General features: G+C 34.9%; 2 protein-coding genes and 1 long non-coding RNA gene across 7 annotated transcripts; 1 reads left to right on the top strand and 2 right to left on the bottom strand.

Annotated features, from left to right (window-relative positions):
• Positions 1 to 425: 425 nt before the first annotated feature.
• LOC105683147 (serine/threonine-protein kinase Genghis Khan) lies at positions 426 to 21,097 on the top strand. 5 transcript variants are annotated; one of them, XM_020850762.2, is made up of 28 exons: positions 736 to 879; positions 1,752 to 1,930; positions 2,012 to 2,191; positions 2,276 to 2,547; positions 2,624 to 2,923; positions 2,989 to 3,132; positions 3,208 to 3,330; positions 3,417 to 3,625; positions 3,706 to 3,920; positions 4,006 to 5,009; positions 5,086 to 5,321; positions 5,410 to 5,516; positions 7,609 to 7,806; positions 9,000 to 9,163; positions 9,284 to 9,539; positions 9,634 to 9,920; positions 10,005 to 10,148; positions 10,225 to 10,360; positions 10,452 to 10,693; positions 10,785 to 10,965; positions 11,057 to 11,245; positions 11,374 to 11,559; positions 11,666 to 11,847; positions 12,459 to 12,560; positions 12,658 to 12,781; positions 12,846 to 13,003; positions 13,074 to 13,265; positions 20,851 to 21,097. In XM_020850762.2, the coding sequence occupies exons 2-27, from the start codon at positions 1,810 to 1,812 to the stop codon at positions 13,185 to 13,187; spliced, it is 5,574 nt and encodes a 1,857-aa protein (XP_020706421.2). In that variant the 5' UTR covers positions 736 to 879; positions 1,752 to 1,809; the 3' UTR covers positions 13,188 to 13,265; positions 20,851 to 21,097. The 5 variants fall into 5 exon arrangements, with proteins under 5 accessions (XP_012250950.2, XP_020706421.2, XP_048513619.1 ...); XM_012395527.3 differs by lacking the exons at positions 736 to 879; positions 7,609 to 7,806 and adding an exon at positions 426 to 724 and having other exon boundaries at positions 20,851 to 21,095; XM_048657662.1 differs by lacking the exon at positions 7,609 to 7,806 and having other exon boundaries at positions 737 to 879; positions 20,851 to 21,095.
• LOC125501500 lies at positions 900 to 1,744 on the bottom strand. The gene is made up of 2 exons (XR_007279093.1): positions 1,158 to 1,744; positions 900 to 1,032 (listed from the first exon to the last, which is right to left on the bottom strand). It is a non-coding gene; the product is annotated as an uncharacterized LOC125501500 (long non-coding RNA).
• LOC105683157 (deubiquitinase DESI2) lies at positions 18,061 to 23,087 on the bottom strand. Its single transcript, XM_020850766.2, has 6 exons — positions 22,631 to 23,087; positions 21,801 to 21,981; positions 21,639 to 21,711; positions 21,454 to 21,547; positions 21,223 to 21,364; positions 18,061 to 21,106 (listed from the first exon to the last, which is right to left on the bottom strand). Exons 2-6 carry the CDS (start codon positions 21,921 to 21,923, stop codon positions 20,930 to 20,932), a joined length of 609 nt encoding a protein of 202 aa, XP_020706425.1. The 5' UTR covers positions 21,924 to 21,981; positions 22,631 to 23,087; the 3' UTR covers positions 18,061 to 20,929.
• Positions 23,088 to 23,104: the final 17 nt, after the last annotated feature.

The following is a 23,104-nucleotide window of genomic DNA, read 5'->3' as shown; positions in this document are numbered from 1 at the left end:
CGAATTATCCTCAATTGTCATCTATATGTCTACAATAGATAGAACATAGAAAAATCCTTGTCATAACTAGGGTAAATACTCTAATTCAGAGTTCTCAACCTCATCGTTCACCAGTCTATTGAAAAAAACGTTTTTCAGAGATCAAAGATAAGATTTTGAAATCGTATCATAGTTATCCAAAAAGTTATCCCAAAAGCTCTGCCAAAAGTTATCCCTTGCATTCGATCCTTGATCGAAAAAATATACAATCGTTTGCAAGTAGGACTACTAGGTGGCGTAGATTATATTTAAATGCCATCTCGACATTCCACACATGGCTAGACACTTTTATGCTCGAGATGTTGCAAATAGAAATGTTGATTAGGTTAAAATAGGTGGAAAAAATTGAATTATCTACGGAGAAAAAATAAAGCAAATCTGTCAATCTATTCCAGAGTAGTGAGAGGGGGAGTATCTAAAATAACAAGACCAAGGGAGAAAATTAAATCGGATTCGACCGTTGCTCATAAGCTCTCAGTAAGGTAAAAGCTGTGTAGATGTATCAATAATCCATCGCAGGACGAAGTGTCTGTGGTAAATTTGTTAGTCAATGACTTAGCGAGGAGTGAGCTGCCATATTTTTTGTGTATGGGTAGTGCACCAAAAAGTGTCCGAGTTACGGGAGCACTGGATTGGGATCGGGAATACGGGAATACGGGGGAATACGGTGCGATCTAGGCAGGGGGTAAGGCTTGGAGAAGGCAAGAATAAGAATAGGGAAGTTTAAAAGTTAGAGGTGGAGGTGGGCAAAGAAAGTAATGTTTCGTGATAATTAAATGAAAGGTGTATGTAATAAACAATTGAACGACATTCAAAGTCAAGAGAGCTGCCGTGCGGCAGGTGAATAAAAACGTTACGAATACTTCAAAACCATCGACCCAGCTTTGTCAACTTTATTACAAATTTCACTTATACATATATGTATAATTTGTTCCTCATTCTGTTTCTCCATAACTTGTGTTATTCCTTTTTTCCATCACCTCTTCCTTTTTTCTACGTCAGAGTAGAACAGCGCGATGATCGACAGAAGAGAAGAGTTTAATAAGGTTATAACAAAATATTACGGGTTGATATGTGACTCGGTTTATTTTTACGAGCATTTTAGCATTGCTACTTACGTATTTTGTTTGAATTATAGATATCATTTTATCCAGGAAGTGAAAAGTTTTTCTTCCGCTCCTTGGCTTATACATGTACGAAAATGACCGACCTGCCCTACCCCATTGATATACGTTCGGTTCATAACTAATTCATATGCAAAATTTTATCTTGCCTAGTTATTCATAACTAACCTAAACACCTAAGCCCGGTTCAAACGCGTAGGTAGAGGACGATGGATACCATGTATTATCGACTAATTTTATTTTTTATCTTCTAAGTGTTACGTAATTTCTTAACAATTTCAAGCCTTCAGCTGATTCTGAATGAAAGCTGTATAACAGATGACTGGCATGTATACCAAAATATTAGGCACACAACTACCCTTTCCCCATCATCTATTCATTAGTTCGTTAGTTTTTAATTACGACACCTAATTATTTAATTATTTTCACAAATAAATTATACTATAATCTGTAATAGTCTGGGCAAATCATTAAAGATTGTCACACCTTTCATGGTTTTATGAAGCCACTACCAATTCTATGATAGTTTGTGTTGGTATTTCACAATTTATTATCACTTCTGTTTCATAATTTCTATTTTTTCAATAGTACGCCTATATCACAGTAATGCGATGGTGCAGCATAGTGTTTACATCTGGCTTCAGCAATGACGGAAGTACCATCAAACGAACGTGGTAAGGAACTGCCGCAGAAGAAAGCGGCCATGTCAGACCTGCCACAGCACCACTATCCCTCAGAAATGATGCCTAAAGGTCTTGCTATCAATGGTAATGCAATTGATGAACATTATGACAAATTTATGTTTGATTATTCAGCTTATTAATGTAATATCCATATATATTACTTAGGGGTGGGTGGTAGACTTCGTCAGCTGGAAGCACTATTTGTTGGTGGTCCGGTTCAAGGAGGACGTACCGGTCATACTTTTTCTATTGAAACTCTCATCGATGTTTTACTCGTCCTCTATGATGAATGTTGTAACTCCTCTTTACGTAGAGAAAAAACTGTTTCTGATTTCATTGAATTTGGTAGGTGTTGATTGTACCACAACCATTTGACAACTCGTTTTAGGTGGAAGACAGTGATTACATATTATGTTATACATTTTCCAGTGAAGCCAGTTGCTTCGTGTATAAGGAGCCTGCAGTTAGCTAGAGAAGATTTTGAAATTGTCAAAGTGATTGGACGAGGCGCATTTGGAGAAGTTTGTGTGGTCAGGATGAGGGGTTCAGATAAAGTGTTTGCTATGAAAATATTAAATAAGTGGGAGATGCTTAAACGAGCTGAAACAGCCTGCTTCAGAGAAGAACGTGATGTATTAGTATACGGTGACCGCAGGTGGATAACCAACCTTCACTATGCCTTTCAAGATGATAACAACCTGGTAGGATTACTTTTACACCTGTTAATCCCTGTCTACTGGCAAGTTAGAAAGTTCACTTTTTTATATGTGATTACAGTACCTTGTGATGGATTATTATTGTGGAGGTGATTTGCTTACATTATTGAGTAAATTTGAGGATCGTCTACCTGAAGATATGGCGAGGTTTTACATAGCAGAAATGGTATTGGCTATTGGATCGATTCACGACCTGCGTTATGTTCATCGTGATATAAAACCAGATAACGTTTTACTAGACGCAAACGGACACATACGATTAGCCGATTTTGGTTCGTGTTTGAGACTCTTTGAAGATGGAACCGTTCAAAGCAACGTTGCTGTTGGTACTCCGGATTATATTTCACCTGAAATTCTTAGGGTAAGTTGATGAGCATATTTTTGTCTAAATTTGACAATAATTCTGCTTCTCTTGATATTCCATAGGCTATGGAAGATGGTCAAGGGAGGTACGGCCCCGAATGTGATTGGTGGTCATTAGGAGTCTGTATGTACGAAATGTTGTATGGAGAAACTCCTTTCTATGCAGAATCTTTGGTTGAAACTTATGGAAAAATCATGAACCACAAGGTAGAAAGGATGTCCTTTTAACTTCGTAACTCATAACGAATCAAATGTATGAAATATATGCTTCATTTTCCCTAGAATTGTTTCGACTTCCCTATAGAAGATGCTTATGATGTCTCAGAGGAGGCAAAGGATCTAATGAGAAAACTAATTTGCAGTTCAGAATTCAGATTAGGACAAAATGGTATCGATGATTTCAAGGTAATCATATTTATTGTCTACTAGTTACATTTACTTGTATAAAATTTCGAGTTATGTTTAATTTTTTTTTATTATATGTGAAACAGAAACACCCATGGTTCAAAGGTGTAAATTGGGAAGTTTTGAGGGACAATACAGCACCTTACATACCAGAAGTATCTTCTCCGACTGATACGTCTAATTTTGATGTTGATGATACGGATGTCCGCAGTTCTGACGCAGTCCCTCCTGCTGCAAACTCAGCATTTGCTGCTCTACATTTACCTTTTGTAGGATTCAGTTTCACGCAAGGAAGGTATGTTGCCAGTTTTTCAAGCAACTATGTACTGGGGTGGATATTTTACCATAACATTGGAAATTTATCAATCAATCTAGCCGAATATCAGATCTTGGATCCCTTCCTGCGATATCTCAGAAGGATAAAAGTATGAAAATGTTGGAGGAAGAAAATGCACAGTTAACCCTTACCATAGCGGATTTACGTAATCAAGTTGGTGTTGGGCATTTTTCCCCAACGACATCCCCTGACTCGAACAATGCTACTAGAAAACTACAGGATGAAATCAATACTCTGACTAAAAGAAATGGTGGTAAGGCCTGATACATTACCTATGTTTGTGGTTTCTTCTAATTTTTGCTCGTAATGAAACTTTTTGTTAAATTTCACGCTAATAGAACTCGAAACACAGCTGAAATCGATGGAGATACCGAGAGAACTGTGTACCTTGGACAATGTTGAGTCTACCAAGATAAGAGAGCTTGAAAAACTCGTGCGTGCCTTACGTATGGAAAAAGAAGAGGCTGTTAAAGATAAGCAGGATGCTCAAGAAAAGTTGAAACTTCAGGATAAAGAACTGAAAGATGCCCTCACGCAGCGCAAACTTGCAATGACTGAGTACACAGAGGTGACGGATAAATTATCTGAATTGAGGCAACAAAAGCAAAAGTTGTCAAGACAAGTTAGAGATAAGGAGGAAGAACTCGAAAAAGCTATGCAAAAGGTTGATAGCCTGCGACATGATATAAGAAAGGCTGAAAAGTTACGCAGGGAATTAGAAAATAGAGTTGAGGAAGCAATGGCTGAGACTAGCAAAGAGAGAACTTTGAGAGAGCGAAGTGAAGAGTATTGTAAACAAATGCAGGAAGAGACTGAAAAGATACGTCAACGATCCGTAGGAAATGATAGTAGCGCAAACCAGGCACTCGCGACTCAAGAGATCCATAGGCTGAAAGCAGAGGTAGAAAAACTTGAGGTGCAATACAACGAAAATCTAAATCAACAACACAGCAAATTTACCTTAGATATTCGAAGTCTTCAGGATCAGTTGCATGAAGCTGAGAACAGAAGGGAAATATTGGAACATGAGGTGCAATCTGCCAGGGAAAAACTAGATGCGGCAAGATTAGAGAATATTACTGATAGCGAGGAAACGATAAACGAATTGAGTAGAAGATATGAAAGAGAAAAAATGATGCTAGTCGAAGAGAATAAAAAGCTAATGCTCGATCTTGGAGCTGTCACGGACAGCGTGGGTAGACTTCAGGGTGAAAGAAGGCAGTTGGAAGAGGAATATGAAGAGTTGAGGAACAAAAAAGAGGCTATCGCGCAGTGGGAGGCGCAAATTACAGAGATTATTCAATGGGTTTCAGACGAGAAGGATGCTAGGGGATACCTACAAGTAAGTATAGCAATTCATAGTCATTATAGTCGATGTATCTTATATCCAAATATGTTCAACTTTGGTTAAATTAAAGGCCTTAGCAACAAAGATGACTGAAGAATTAGAGTTCCTGAAACACTCCGGCGGAGTTGGAGGAGTGGTTGGTGGCTCTACAATGACGGATAAGAACTGGAGAAATCGCAGATCTCAGAAACTAGACAAAATGGAATTGTTGAATCTACAGAGTTCTCTTCAAAGTGAAATCCAAGCCAAGCAAGCTATATCTGAAGAACTTACCAAAACACGTTCCGACCTTATTGCTGCACAAAAGTAAGTAATAAATTTGCGGGCTATACGTAAAATAGTTCCATTTTGTACCCGTGCATGTAATATTTTAATGCTTGTGCTTTGTGTACAGAGAGTTGAGAGACTTCAGGCAACGGCTAGAAGTGATGTCCCATGATGCAAAGCGAAAAGAAATGCAGATAAAGGAACTTCAAGCACGTCTGGATACTGGTGATGGTTGTAAGTACAATCCAATTGAATCTCGGACAGATGAATATCCTTTAAATCTTTGGCGCACCTGGTTCTTTTCTCAAAAATTAGTGTACGTAGTTGTTATTCAAGCCGCTACAATGCACGCTGTCTATGCTGCCATAAAACGGTTTAATTTATCCATATGGCTTTTTGGAACGTAGACCAAAATATTTTCCTTTTTTTTTGGCTTTTTCTATGATTGTCTATTTGGCTCATAAATTACTGGATCTGATATGACGCTTGCATCAGATTATTATTATTTGTTACGTCTTTCCAATACGGTGGTGCTGATGTTGATCGTACACTTTACAGTAACTTACTTCGTTTATTTATAGTCACAGAAAAATGAAAATAGCCGTTTGTTAAGTTTCTCCCAGAAATTAATTCATGAATCTCGTTTTTTTTGGATGACTGAAAGAATGATATGTGAAATACATAATTAAACTTCAGGGTTCGCAAAATACTTTTACAGAGTACACCAACTTTCAAAAATTATATCGAGATATCAAGACCCCACAGAGCTTGTTGCATCAATTCTTCATAAACTCATAGTATCATTATGCTGTGAGTAAAGTTTGTTCAAACAACTTTCAGCTATTATTGTTCATGTGCTATTAAATATTGAGCGTAACTACATCGGTTGACATTGTTATATGTTACTATCGATGAAGAAGATAATAATACCGAATGGTGCCAATAAGTGTCTATCTTAATTACTTATTTGTTAGACATGTAGGAGAATTGCTGAACATTTCGAAAGAAATTTGTGTGAAATGTATAACAATATTCAATCGTGCACATTGAATAAGTGATACATAATTTAATGAATTGCGTTGATTATAGGCTCAGGTATGTACATTTAAGAGGCATTCATGCACCAGGGAGAACTGAGATGGACTCAATGTTAGACTTTTGCACCCAAGTTTTTAGTAATTAGCCTAGCGTTGAAACGCACATGGTTCAGAGTCCCCTGCGTTTTCCCTGAGATATGCTGGCGGCTTTCAGTCGTAGATTATCCGGTGCATTTTCAATTTCACACAAATCCAACATGTTAATGAACAAGAGGTACCATGGAAAAAACAACTGTCAGCCGCAATGGATGTGAATCAGTGTAGGTCGAAATTTAAATAATTAATTCTGACATCCTTGTTTTGCGTTATGTAACCACCCGCAATCACACAATTAGAAGATCTGTTTTGTGTAGTGCGATACTCTCACACTATTTACATGCCTTTAAAATAATAATAATAATCAAAGCTTTCAAGATATGATCTGCTTTTTTAAAGGCCTAATTCAATGATATAGCTTTGAAAATCAAATACTCTATATTTATTTGTTGTCTGTGAACTTTATAATTTTGGAAAATCGATTTGACGACCATTACGACTAATTTTATATTTTCTGTATGCATGTCGTAGCAGGGAATCAGTTTTAACTCAAATGTATGTATTTAACATCGTCTTTGTTAAAAATTATGCTAGTTCACGAATAGATTATGAATTAAATTATGGTTTAGATTGTAACTATATTGTACTTTAAAGTTGAGAGTTGACATTAATATTAGGCAGTTAGACAAGAGTTTCAACAAACGTAGTTACCAGATTTGTGTCATCAGATAGTTGTACTTGCATTTGTCCATTATTACCTACTGAGAAGTCTATTAAGGTGAATAGTGTACATGTTTAACATATCAGTTGTAACCCGTTAATGCAGATGGTTCAAAACTAATTTATCAGGATTTCCAGTTCTACCAGCACAAGCCACATGAGGTCTAGTTAAATGATAATCTTCATATTTATTCTATAATATCGGGGAACTAAGCTGTGATTGCAAAATAAAAGCAGTCATTCGAAGTAAATTGAAAATAGGAATTGTACTTGCTAGATAGATTGCAATATCACTGTACCAGGCACCAATTGTATAGTCTTCTTGTTACTGGGATGTCTTTTGAGCGTAATAACCCATTCTCTGGTACGCAATGCAATTTTGATTTCTAGACAACAAAGTGCCTCTCTTTATTGGCGTAACCAGCTGTGTATGGGGCCTCGTGTTGCTCATCATCAAACTGTATTTGTGACAGCCTTCCTACCTACCAAACCGTCAAGCAAATCATCTATCATCGTTACAACCAACCCCCAGCGCATCATCGCACACAAGTTGACGTCGCCCCTGCCAGCCCTACGTGCTCCTCGCATCACTACGTCCTGCTTATTAACTAGATTTGCTCTCGCCAACTCAATCGTCAATCGTACCGCGGATACCTTCATGTCTTCGTCTGGTAAACTATGTGGCAAGAAAAGTAGTGGCAACACTACATTATAGGCTGAAAAGTTGAAATTGCTATTAATCAAACCAGCCATTGCATTGTTTGCGAATTGAAGAGTTTGTGTTGAGTTTTGTAAGATCAATAATTTGCACCAACATGGACGGATGCAAGAATTCTTCTAACCATCGTTAATCCTTTCTGTGGGTGGTTGTCCTGTTTCATGTCGTTTACAATAATTGTTCGGAATATGACGAATTCGGCGGATTTTCCCGAATTCCCGTAACTGTTTCCCATTGTAACGTAAAATAACTGTGACTTTTAGGTGAAGGCCGCATTCTGTTTGTGCCAACAATAGCTGACAAATGAAATGTTTCTTACTCATTCTTTTCCAGACGACATGTTAATATTATGGCTTGTCACAAGATGCTTATCTATTTTTCCGAAAGAACCAATGATTGTTCATCGTAGTTCCTATCATCTTTTTGAAACAAAAATAGCATTCTCAGTTCAAAATTGAAAATCTAAACATGTATTCTGGTCTTTGCTCTAAAACTCTGATATTGATAATAACAAGCTCGTGTGTGTTAACGCTTTATGGATTTAAAGCGCATAAATATCAATACTTTTCTATGCTGATTGTACACCATTAGATTTTGATTGAAAAGTACTAGTTTTTTTTATCCATTGAACAAACCACAATTTTCCGATTTCTATTAAATGTAAAGGTATACTGTACAACAGTATTGAGATTGAAATATTTTGAATCTGAACTGTATCAATCATCTCAGTAAGTGACATGTGAGAAATTTTGTTGCTAGATCATGATATTTCTAATTTCAATCCTCTCTGAACATTGGAAATACTATAATTACTGGTGAGAAATGATGAGGGATTAGGGGGATCTCTCATACTGCCAGTTATTAACACAGTAACACGCCAATTTTGCAGCAAGTTTCTGTGAACAATATTTCAAAGAGAGTCTGAGTAATTTCATTTAACTTTTCACTGTCTTATGAGGTACTTCAAATCAGCTGTATAAATAAAGTGTGCATTCCATTATACATTGGTTCAATGAAGCTTACGCATAAAATGATCGTCCAATGCATTTACATAATTTCGATTGATGAAATAATAAGAAAGTAAATGTGAACCAAATTTAATTAGTTCGTGTGAAAATGACATAGAATTTTCAATGTAAATTTCAGTCTTAGAACGTCCCACCTCCCAAATGTCGTACCTGGAACACTTCTTAAAGGAAACAGCAGGAAGCACACGCCACGGAAGCGTGGATAGTGTTGAAGGTGACATAGAAGACAATCGTGCGCCCAGTCTTACCAGCAGCAAGAGTAATTTGTCCGAACAAAGTATTGTGAGTACCACTATCCAGTGAAAATTTCTAAAACAATTTCAAATTCCAAAACTAAATCATACCAAATGCATCAAATTATTTCTCTGCGATACGACATAATTTTGATTTATTGAATTTTAGGATCCTACGTCCCCATTGTCTCACGAATTATTGAATAAATCATCCGTCTCCCATGGGCAGCTCAGCTTACAACCAAAACCCAAATCTCATCAGTTTCTAGTTCGTACTTTTTCTGCCCCAACAAAATGTAATCATTGTACATCCCTAATGGTCGGTTTGACCAGGCAAGGCGTTGTTTGCGAAGTTTGTGGCTTTGCCTGTCACATGTCCTGCTGCGATAAAGTCCCCTCAATCTGCCCTGTACCTCCTGACCAAAGTGAGTATCTTAATGGTTTCTAATTACTGATGAGAACAAAAATGATGAAATTTCCGTGATTGAAAAGTATCAACAATTTCGAATTGAATTGCAGCAAAGCGACCGCTGGGCATTGATCCAACCAGAGGAATTGGAACAGCTTATGAAGGATATGTTAAAGTGCCAAAGATGGGTGGTGTGAAAAAAGGCTGGGTACGACAGTTTGTTGTAGTCTGTGACTTCAAATTATTTCTCTATGATATTTCACCGGATCGCAATGCTTTGCCATCTGTATATGTCTCCCAAGTGTTGGACATGCGAGACGAGGAGTTCAGTGTCAGCTCTGTGCGTGATTCTGATGTGATACATGCAACAAAAAAAGACATTCCATGTATATTTAGAGTGAGTATCATGAGATGCACATCAACAGGTTATTGCGAGCCTAATTTCGTTGAATATCAATAATTGCTGCTCTAAATGATTCAGATAACAACATCTTTAATGGAGCCACCAGGCCTGAGGAACATCACATTGATGCTGGCTGATACGGAGAGTGAAAAGACTAAATGGGTCGTGGCATTGAGTGAGCTTCATCGGATTTTGAAGCGCAACAACCTTCCAAATACCACGGTATGCGTTCAAATTCTGTTACATTGACCATCTTATCCCTAATGCTTTAACTCGCTTGATTTTTTCGGAATTATAGATATTTCGAGTAAAGGAACTGCTAGATAATACACTGGCACTTATCAAGAATGTAATGTCAGGTACAATAATTGATCCTGACCGTCTAGTCATTGGTACCGAGGAGGGCCTATTTTGTTTAGATTTAGATCGTAGTGGTGAGTAAATGATTCTTCTGTTTTGCGAATTCATTTTCAGAGTTATCAATACTCTATCTGCTTCATTTTAAAGATATTTCATGTTATACAGAAATTGCACGAGTTGGAGAGGGAAAGAAAATATATCTCTTAGAATATGTGACAGAGGAACAGTTGATTGTGGTTCTTAGTGGGAAACAGCGGCATGTAAGACTCGTACCTGTACGAGCTTTAGATGGCGATGAAGTCGAATGGATTAAAGTAGCAGAGACAAAGGGCTGCATTACGTTGACTACTGGAATTATGCGCCGTAATCCACTAACTTATTGTTTATGTGTGGCAATTAAAAGACAGGTTGGTATGACTATTCTTTTTACGATGGGTTGTGGATATTCAACAACCTCCTTCAATGTTTTGATTGTTTATTAAACATATAATATTACAGAACTCTTCTCAAGTGATTATTTACGAGATCACTCGTACAAAAACACGGCATAAACGGATTCGCGAAGTGATGCTACCCTGCCATGCCCAAACGCTCCAAGTCTTAACTGAAGGACGTCTCTGCGTCGGTTATCCCTCGGGATTTTCTATCTACAGCATTCTTGGAGATCATCATCCAATTTGTGAGCACATAACATTATCCAACTTAGAATTAATTCGCAGATATTTCATTTCCTTGTTACAAACCTAACACGTATTAAAATATTATTTCAGCACTGGTCCACCCAGAGAACACTCTTTTGGGTTTTTTAACCTACAGCGCAGTGGATGCGCTGCGTTGCATAGAGCTTCCTCGTGGAGAATTTTTACTGGTTTTTCACACGCTAGCTGTTTATGTTGACAGTCAAGGAAGAAAGAGCCGCGATCGTGAAATTATGTATCCTGCCGTCCCCATTGCAGTGAGTGAGTATTGTTGCCAAAAATATTCCTATTGATGTTATCCTACAGAGTGTTCCAGTCACAAACTTTGTTAGTATACTACGGTTCGAGTAACCCTGTGCTTATTCTTATGAGTGTATTATTTCGCATAGGCTACTGCGAAGGTTATTTACTGGTATATAGTGAAACGCATGTGGATGCGTTTGACTGCACTACCGGAGATTGGCTGCAGACTCTTAACGTTAAGAGAGCTCGACCGTTGAATTCATCAGGATCATTGAGCTCCTGTACCATCAACGATATGCCACATGTGATCTATTTGAGTAATTTGCATCAACGTGAGTATCTGATTCAATCACTTCAGTGGTTCGCCCGAAAAATCGATTCATTTTTTCTAGTTTGACTTTCAATTGAATCCTAATTTGCTAAAATTCTGAATTGCAGGGGAATTGTTAAATCTAGCAACAGTAGATGCTAGTGGCAGACAGATGACGAGACCACGGAGAAGATTTTCTCTTCGTGAAGGTAACAGAGCAGCTCGCCCTACCGATCGACGTTCTAAAATGATATCTGCTCCAACTAATTTCAATCACATTAGCCACATGGGACCAGGCAATGGTATACAGGTCTGTAAATCATATATCGACTCAGTTTCAATATGCTGTTACAATTCTCAGTTATTTTGATCTCAGGAATCTGAATTTTATAGCCAAATCGATCTATCTGTAAAATTGACCAAGTTATCGACTTTTTGAAGCAGAAAAATGAAGATATCTCGATGGGAAAAATTTGTAGTTCAATTTAGCTTTCAGATTCGTGTTCCTGAGGTCAAAATACGTGAGAAAAGTGTCATTCAATCGATTTTAAAAATACTTTATTTTTGGCCCAAAGGGGTACCCCTTGGAATTCTTGCGATTTTGGGGTCAAGAATTAAAAAATTTTCTAATTGGGTTTTCTATATTATACTTATGTATATTGATCTCAGGAATCCGAATTCTCAAGTTAAATTGATCTATCTATAAAATTGATCGAGTTATCGCCAATTTGTCACTTTTCGTAGCAGAAAAATTGAGATATTTCGATGAGAAAAATTAGTAGATTGACAATGAAAAACTCTTAACCTGCGTGTAGAATATAATGATGCGAATTCAAAAAAAAATCCGAGACAAAAATTTAAATGACGAATGAGATCAAATGTGGCGCGTGCCGGTACCCAACCTACCGTTTGTTGTTACAGATTCAAAGACTATTAGACTTACCAACAACATTGGAAACAGCTGATCAACAGCAATATACCGGACCACCATCAGGAACTCATCTTCATGGGAGCCAACAACGGGTAATTTTTTTTTAATTTCATCTCAGTGATTCATGTATTTTTTTTAGATACGATCCAGAATTAGTTTTAAAATTTCAACTCATTGGTCTTCTCATAGTTATATGGTTCTGCAATATCTGCACCTAACAAACCAGCTCCGTTGCCACCAAGACATCCGCCATCTGACACACGACGTCTGAGTTCACATATGACCCGCAATTCTGGATATTCACCACATAATGGTACTGTTGAATAAGATAAAACATAGGTTCTTTATTATTGAAATTTTATATGTCCAAATATCAGGTTCTACATCTTCTCGGAGAGGTCCAGCTCCACCCAGGCCTACCGCAACTCCTCCGTCATTGCCACGCACGCCTGTTGACCAAGTTGACTCCGAATCATTACATTTACGATCACATACGCCTTTGTCACTTGGCAGTATTGCATCATTGCATGACAAGGTATGTTGTTTGCATTTGACTAATTCGACGTCGACATGGAATATTTCAATTGAATTTCCTCACTCTTTAGGAGCACACATCTGGTGGAAGTCCGCGACATTCTATAGCCTCGAACAATAGTTCAAATCCATCAACACCTCCTAGCCCTGCCCATGACCATGGATCGTCGTCGTACGATTCATAGGCATGTATCTACCTAAGCGAATTTTCAATCTGCCACCGAAAGAATAACCCATATGCCGAAGTTGTTGACCGTAACCAGGTATGTTTATACATTTAACATAGAGGTAGGGCATTGAGGTAGGTTATCGTTCGGTTATGAATTCGGGTATTTGCATTGCCAATTTCATTCTATACTTAACGAGTTGTACAAGATTCTGCAGCCACAAAATTGTCCGATCAGTTTATGTGGCATAAGCAACGTCGTAATTTTATTAATAGGGTTCGAACAGAATTCTTTGCAACGTGAAGAAAATTGAGAAAAAAGTATTATTAAGGGCAGTCAATTAATATGTAATATTAGATGACCCATTGCTAATGGTAATTGATTTAAAAAAAAAACAATGCTATACATATTTGAAATATATCTCGTGAGATATGTCAACGTGAGATTCATATACATATAGAGCCCACAAGGGAGCAATAACCCATTGATGTAATATTAAAATGGATTACAAAAATTAACTAAAATAAACTAAAGTAGATAACAGTCATTGATTTATACGATTAGAGGTAATGAGCAGTGATAAAACCAAGTTACGTAAGTTCATTTTATTAGTGAAAATGAGGAAAAAGAAGTATAAATTTATTCATATACATTTATTCAGTGTGCGACATTGGTATTATTATATCATAATTTAATGTCAAGGCATTGTAGAATCTTAAGGTAACTTATTTATCATCTTTTTTTATATTGGTATACGCTGTTTTTAGAGGGTAGGGTGTCATTATTGAATCAAATTTCGAATGGTTGTTGCCTGGAATTTCTAAGCTACTGTAATTCGAAAGTTGTCGTGAACCTAGTGCTACCATAAGATGGCCTTCCCGCGATATCTAAGATTCGTAAAAGACTAATCCAATCAAAAAGTATTACAATTGGAATATGTTAATTTTATTTTGAATTTGCAATCATAACAATAATCTGTAAAACAATCATAGAGTATATAATTCATTTATTTATTACAGTATAGTGAATTGACAGATGGTTCTTATTAACCGTCATCACGGTCATGAATTTTTGTACTACTGAGTACTATATTTATTTTAGTTTTACTTTTTGGCACAAACTAGATTTTAAAACTTATAATTTCCTGAACACTGAATTTTGGAAATCTTATTCCAATACCTTAGGTAGAAAAGCTGCATAATTTAATAATATTTTCGTTTCATTGGCGATCAGGTAAAAAATATGATTGTACCGCATATGACTTACGTATCAATATATCTCAAATTAAATCCTATTTGAAATTCATCGACTGTATTCATAGAAGAGAGATAAAGGAAAGCGCACTTGAGAATAATGAATTTGACTGATAATTTCTCCAAATAGAAAGTGCATTGAATTTGGTAAACTTTTCTTTGGAGAACCCTCATTGGGGGTGTAAATTAGTATTTCAATATCATGACAAAATTTTGGCTACAGAGCTTGTACAAAATAACGGTTTGTGTCGTGACTATAAATTATTGTACATACATATATACATATATACATATATTTCTTTCATATGTTTTCGAGTGTTGAACAATTTGTTTTCCAATAATTGAAAATCAATCGCGTGAATATATTTAATCTTGTATTGTCAACTGAACAATCTAATCAATTCAACGACATTGAAACAGTTTTTAGTTTTGTTTTTAATTATATTATACTCAGAATCATCAAGAATCTCAGTCAAATCACTTAGCAATAAATTGAGACTACGTAGTGATATCTACTTCAAATTCTAGATGTTGTATCAAATTTTGAAAAACTACATCTCCAATAATTGATACGCAGAACTTTAACAAAATTCATTATTGAAATATAAATGAAATAACAGCGTGCAACGTACACGTGACACTTATTATTTATTTGCTACTTCTAATAATCACTAAGAACTCGAAATGATAATAATTAAGTATGGTGGCTTTCCTAGACTAAAATGTGGAATCTTCATCATTTAATAATACTATGACCTAAGAGTATCAGGGAGGAGTGCTAGATGAGGAATGAACCTATATTTCTTGGTTGAAAAAAAGACAAAATAATCTTACTGCCAAACATTTTCCAAAGGTATATCAACCATTTTTATAAATATTCGACATTTGTTACTCTTCTTATGAATGTACTTTTGTATGTACGGTCAACCATTCCATCGCTTATCTAGACATTAAATTAGAAGATCCGTAAGTAGTCGAATGCAATCTGCAGGTTGCGATATCAATGAATTTTCGTCATTTTTATCAATAAATGTTGGTTCAACTCCTTGGTGCTGGATACCAAAGATTTTGGTCAGGATACGACGTTAACCAATGTTGATATATGTAGAATCAGTCGCTGATTGGAAATTATTGTCAATTATTTTTCTGTCGGCAAATCAGTTGAAATACCGAACAAATTAGTGTCATCTGACTTTTTACCGACAAAATTATTCTGAATTGCAGATGATTTCACTTATCAGTGTTTAATTGCTGATTTGTCAGTTTTACATTAGCTGCGCGATTAGACTTCTATTCCCGTGCACTCTTTCCATACGATACATTTACAAAAAAAAATTCAAGTTGCAGTTCAGTTTTCATTTCCTTATGGATTTTCATCGCAAATGAAAGTGTTGTGTATACTTTTTTCAGTTACTTTTACAACTGCTCGGTTTTTATTAGTACCACTAATCCTTTCATTTCTCAAGATTAACTTTCTGAGTTTCATTACAATTTGGCTGATAAATACAAAAATTTTCGCAGAAACGCATTGATTCATAATAGTCAATTTAAATTAGGGACTATCGATTGTTAGTCATTATTCAGTAGCGTACTGATTTCTAGGCTGCGATGCAACCGAATCTATCATACACAATCGAATCCATATAGATTCCATTTTACGAAACTTTAATAACAGTTGCTACAAGCATAGCTACAAGGGATTATTATCTGTTCAAACACAACGCGTTCAGAGCCGAAATTTCGAAGTTTAGTAAGGGGTGTGCAATATTTCAATTCTAGAAGCATCGTGGTCCTTGACTTTATGAAAATTAATGTCTTAAAATTATGTATCTATACCAGATGACGAAAGTACGAAGAAATTTCAGTAGTCCAAAGTGTTAGGTCAGAGAAAAATTTTTTGGCCGTAGTATAGTCACCTACGTAAATGACAAAAGAACTGGTTAATTATTTACAATACTCGTACTCACTCAAGTTTGAGTTCAACTTAGATTCACAATAGAATTGAAATATTTATCGATATGCACACTCCTGTCACCTCATAATTAACAAAAAAATCTCTTCCTTGGCGTATAGGGGTTTTTCTGCAAATGTTATGTTTTAATTGTATATGTATAAGCTCGACATACTTATATTTCGTTTCAAATATTATTTTATACTCTCATCTACATGAATTCGCAATCTGAAGTGAAATGAAATTTAAAAACAACAGCATAATTTATCGTTTAAACAAAAGAAATAAATAATAGTTGCAACATCATGTTGTGTATAACTGCATAGGGAGCTAGAAAAGTCAAAGGTGACTATTATAAGTAAGCGTAGCATTGCTTGCTATTATTCCCCTATACAGCGTTCAAATAAATTCATATGGTATAATAACGTTATTATAGTAGATAAATATATAAATTATAAATAAATATATACTAAATTATATTAGATTTAACACTCTTATATTTAGGTAATACACAGTGAGGCCGTTGATGATTGAGAAATGTAACATTGAATAGCTAAACATAATACGAATACTGCTATTTCTAACACTGAGGTAATATCAATAAACATAATTCAATTATAATTTCACTCGAGACTACACGGTTAGGTCAATCTAAGAAAAATACAATGATTACTTTTTCGCTGTACTTGCCCAGAGATTTTACACTCCAAATTTTTCTATTCTTAGTTTGTCATTTTTCCGTTGAATCTTAGAGTCAAAAATATTCTTTATTAAGTTGTGGTGTGTCTTCTTCATTTGAATATTATTCGATTGCTCTCATATCCTATCGACTGGCAAACGTTGACAAATATTTAGCAAGCAATTCTTTTTCCTTTCCTTGATTGATACCGCCATTATGCGATCACAGATTTGCTTGACTATTTCTAAAGTTAATCCCATTCTTTTAGTACCTACATGATAACGTTATAGTCTCTTATTAATCAATGTATCTTGTTACAAGGATTTTTTTTCGATATCAATATACCCAAAGCAGGTTGTAGATAAGCAAGTAATCAGTATAATTTAAGGTTTTGCTACACGAGATTAATTTAATTGAACGCAACGTAACATGATGCACTGACGATTGCATTGATCGATACCTGTTTGACAGTAATAGAAAACATTGAACTAAAATAGGTTTAATTAAATTTTCTGTGGATTTATATAAAATATATTCAAGTTTAGTCGCCTATTAATCATCATATTTATAACATTTCTGCATTGTTTAAAATATTTATTAAAAATAATCTATGAATATTTCACAAATAATAACGATTATGATTATTACTTATTAGCCAAGCAATGTATTTTCTTGTACATTACCAAGGAACGAGCGGTTTCTACATGGTATTAAATTGATTATAACAACGCCCTGTTGTAAAATTGATAAACCATATGAACATTTCACGTTTCCTTTGTTCCTAAACTAGAATTATAAATTTATGGGATGCAGCTGAAAAACAGCTTTGTGTAAAATAATCAAAATTTGGTTAATTTAATCGTCAAGAAAAATCCATTACTTACCTGCCGTCATTTCTCTATTATATCTCATTCACGATCAGTTTGGCTTCACATAAAAAATAGAACGGAGGAGGGGTGGATGCTGAATCAAAAGTTGATACTCTAGCTAAATTCAAAGTCAAATAAATCATTTGCAAAACTTACATTTATTTAACAAACTTTAATGTCCAATGTGTATGTATGTACTCACAGATATCTGATATAACCAATATCCAATTTACTGCCTATAAATCAGGCTATCGGTGAATAAAAATGCAAACAAATCAATCTTAATATTCAATTTAATGTCACATAATTATCCATGTGGCAACATACCTACGTTCAAATGACTCGTATGTCTATCACAGCACCTGCATAATGATACCTTTGCTATAGGATGCAATTCTTTTATCTCTATGGTTTCACATGAAACAATGATTATTACGCAGGGCGATACGATCATACCTGTATTCGAGAATTTGAGTCGCACTCAATTACTGTGCTATCGTTCAGGAACATAGAGCTAAATATTTCAAAATGCTTCTGTACTTTTATACATTTTATATGTATAATATATACATATGTATATCCATTATATACTATACATATTTCTTGGTTTTTAGAATCGATACATAAACCAAGGAATTCATCGGAAAGATACCACAATTATTATTGTTATTTTTGGTATTATCTTTAATGTTAGGCCTATGATATAAATATAGGTGCGACTTTCGTTTAAGTTTTGACAAATTGGATTGCTCAATTTAAGAATTTGTTTCAACTGTTCGCTGCTATTTCCACTGCTACTAATTCATGCATTCTGTGGCACTCGCGCAGATTCAGTATCCTAGTTTGTGGAAAACCCAAGATTCAGTATCACTTGGTAAGCTCAAGAAGTAAACTGTTCATAATTACACAGAAACGATCGTACTTTTCTTTTCATTTTAACATTGAGTTAATACTCATAGTTAATACTTGATCAAAAACTTGAAGATTATGCTAAAAATTCAAAGTATTCTATGTCGTTGCCGTTAAGTTACATTAATTGTTTTTTTCATCACCGTTTCCAACAGAGCAGGAAATTCTATTATATGACCCTAAACTCCATGTAACGATATCACCTTTCATCTAACTTATCATTTAATATTTTAAGGATCCTCCAAGAATAAACATATGTATGTATATCAATCAATGGACGTAACATTACTCTAGAAATCTAAGTCAATGTTTCAGATGAATATTGAAACAATCATTATCATCGTTTAACTACAATATAGGTATACCTATATTATATGGTACATATTGAAATGGAATTTTAATAATATTTCATATAAGCCGGTATACGTAATATATCAGAGTTATTGTTGTTATCATTACTAATGTTATTATTATTATTTTTGTTGTTGTTATTGATATTAACGTTACTTTAATTCCAAAATATATTATAGGTATACCAATATGCCGGGGTATTTAACATCATTGATAATCAATTCATTTATCTAACTGTAATATTAAAATGTCTAACTTCGCCAGATCTCAATATTTTAAATCATCTTGATCATATCCCTCATTCAAATGTGCAATATGAAACGATGGAATGATGAGAGGAGAAATATTCAGTTATTTAGCCAAATATTCTTTACCTTTTGATGCAAACGTGTTAATCAGAAGACACTTCGAATATCAAATGAACCGTACAGTCTTTACACTTGCACTGTAATATATTTTACAACAGTAAAATATTGCCTCGCGGGATAAGAATAACTTAATTTAATTTGTGCAGGCATATGAGTCTCAAGATTTTCATGATTATTGGTGCGTATTAGCAATATATGTATGTATATCTAGTTCGATTTATACAAAATCTTGATGAAAACAATATAATGATGGCTGAACAATGGCATACCGTGTGCTATTTTGTGTAAGTTATTTCATCCGAAATTATTCAGAGATTTACTTGAGCATGTGTCATATATTTGCAAACACGATATTAAACTACGATGGTTAACTTTGCTTTAGTAATGAAAACTAGATTTAAAAATATCAAAAATGACGATTGAGACAGTTTCAAAAAGTTTAATCTTATGTCCATATATATGAATTTATTTATATATTTAGTATCCAAATTTTTCTAATTTTATGACGAGGCACGATACAATGTGTTAAACGGCGGTAATATTTTATTGATACTAATTTAGCCGCTTTGTAGCTACCAGTTGAAGTATACTGTCAATAAGTGCCTAAATTAAAGAATACATTCTATTGTATCATTGATAAGAAATTGATTAGTTTATAAATTAATCAATACTAAATAATTTTGTTCATGCAGCAAAACTATGATCTATATTAAATTTATGCGAATGAGAGTGTGAATACAGCATTTCATTTGATGTACGTGAATTTTTCTGAAATATGAGTATCAGTTTGCTTCCGTTTATAATTGAAGGAAACTGAATCGGGTTCGAATTTTTTTTTTATAGAAAATTCATTGAACGTGAGATTTGAGTAAAAATGATTTAAATATTTCAATCCAACATCGTTCATACATGCCGTCACGAAATTTAATAGACAACAACTACATTCGGAGGCAGACAGGCTGATGGGCAAAATAGTTTGATAATTAATATATTTCATGCATTTGACATGGCTCGGAGACTTGTTTGATGATATTATAAATTATTCAAAGTCTGTGGAATAATAAACATCAGTCAGTCACCAAATTTCATTGTCGTCTGGATAATAGAGGCTAATGCTTAAAATATTCGTAAAAAATTTGTTGCGCTTAACTCTTGCTTAAGAAACCCAAGTAAATAGATTCGTTTAAATGTATCTATTAAATTTTATTTTTAATTTGCCCCACAGCTTAACTATTACCAGACTTTGGAAAACATTGGTGTAATATTTTTTTTTCTTCTTCTGCACGATTCAATTGTTTCAGTCGGCACTTTTACCTAGAACGTGTGACTTCTGCGGCACTTTAAAACATTCGCGTCGCTGTCGACGTCATTGGCCAAATGTTAGAAGGAAGTATCTGAAGGAGTTGTGCTCTCATGATGGCTGACATGACTCAAAGAATGCTGCAGTGCTACAGGAGTCAGCCATTCCTTGGGCAAGCAACGTTGAAGAAATGGAACACAAGAACTGAAATATGCTAGCCGATTTACCCAGCCAGGAATTTCCAGACCACAGAGAATCTGAAATTTATAATGAAACGAAATACTTTGAAACCTTGAATTATGATTTCAAATTTTGTTGAATTCATTCACTAACTCTAATAGCTCTAAACTTCCTAGAGTGTTTGATTATATACCTGTGTTAATTGACTGCTAAAATGATTGCAATTCTTGTTCATAAGGTGATAACGATCTCCACGGAAGTCTTTACCAAGCTCTGCAATAATCCTGGACACATCTTCTTCGGTGAAGTCTGTGTAGCCAATTTGTACGGATTGCCTGGGGGATTGAAATCAAGTTGTCAGAGATGAAGTCCCTTTCTTTTCAAGGGTTGGTAAAAATCTTTCATCACTCAGTTGTATTCTCACCTAAATCTAAATTGTTCGCCTAGTTCTTCTGCAGTTCTTGGTCTGATATCAAATATACCAGATATTGGTAGAGTATGTCCACCATATGCCCATTCTGTGAATTAGACGCATTGCATTTTGAGTGAAATTATTTATGAATATTGTTAAATTGTCCAATTTCAATTACTCAGGGGTGTTGTATTTACCTGTCCCATATATTTCTACACCAGAATGAAAAACTCCCAGGCCAATAGGGGTCGTGTACTCATTAATCCAATACTGAAGAAGAAAATTGATACATACTTGTGAAAAAATTCATATGATGGTTGAATTATGATACAAAAATATTTACAGAAGTGAGAACTTACCATATCATAGACATTCAGAATGATGGGTTCACGTGCCATCTTTGGAATTAATTCTTCACTGTCTTGAGGGTACCCCAGACAGCTAGGGAAGGATAGATTGCAGCCGAGACCTGACGGAAACATCACACAGAGATACTTGTATCTGACGATGCCAAATCACGTTACCTAACTTCCAGCTCACCTAGCAAGCAGATACATATTTTCTATTCAACAATTGGCAGGTACCAAGTCTACACTCTAATTTGTACAGATTTACATGGTAGAAACTAAGAATTTACATACATCATAGCTAGGATATTTTATGAGCAAACTTGAATCTTATGAGTACTTGCAAAAATAAAGACAGCATAAATAATGCAACATGGACTAATTTACATATAAATTTGACGGAATGAGCTCAGTCTTGAAAAAAGTTTAGTGAACATTTATTGAAATTCCCAGAAGTTTTAAATGAGCAAATTGAGTTGGATACAAACATGCTAAGATTCTTTCTATATCATACAAGGAAAATGACAATGTCATTTATTCTACATTGCAACTTCGCAATATTACAAGGGATTATTGCATTACTACAGAGTAAAAATTGTGCTGATTTGAAAAGTTCTGTAGAATTTTCTGAATGTTTCTGAATCAGTGAGTGGTGAATGAGATTTTGTCTTGAAGGATGGAAGTTTTTTCTGATCAAATAGCGCGAAATGACTTGGCTTATAATTTACCTCAAAGTTAGACCAGACCTATAGACTGCAAGTAATGTTATTAGATGCGGATTAAAAGTAAAGGTGTGATAAACGATAAATAAAGTAGAATAGTTGTTTGTCCACAAATCTTACCTCTGTAAAAAGACGGAGACAACGTTCAATGGAATCTCTGATACAGCATATCGCAGTTATTTCAAAAAGCTGTTTTCAGTATAAATTATTGAATTGTTTATTGTATAACATTCGATGTTTGAAATTTGCTTATTAATTCGCACCCCCGGTATTTCTCAGTATGAGCAATAGGATCGAACGATATGTCAACAGCTACGAGCTATTAGAACAAACGTTTTCCTAAATATACTATGTCATTCAGAAAATTAACCTCGAAAAGTTGACAGCATCAAGTAATTTTGGACCATTGTCTTCTATCGACCAGTTATTTCTCAACCAGCTCCAAAACCCTGATTTTCTTACTTTGTTTCAATAATTTAGCACAAAAATTTCCATCCTCAACATCAGCAGTATTTGAGACTAATATTATTTAACCATTCAACAAAATTTATAAAAGATTGCAAATAGTTTTCCTCTGAGTTTCGAGATGTAGCT

This window comes from Athalia rosae, chromosome 6, assembly GCF_917208135.1.
Source record: "Athalia rosae chromosome 6, iyAthRosa1.1, whole genome shotgun sequence".
In the NCBI taxonomy this organism is placed as follows: Eukaryota; Metazoa; Arthropoda; class Insecta; order Hymenoptera; family Athaliidae; genus Athalia; species Athalia rosae.
Note: the sequence above shows the minus strand (reverse complement) of the source record. Positions and strands in the feature narration are given on the sequence as shown.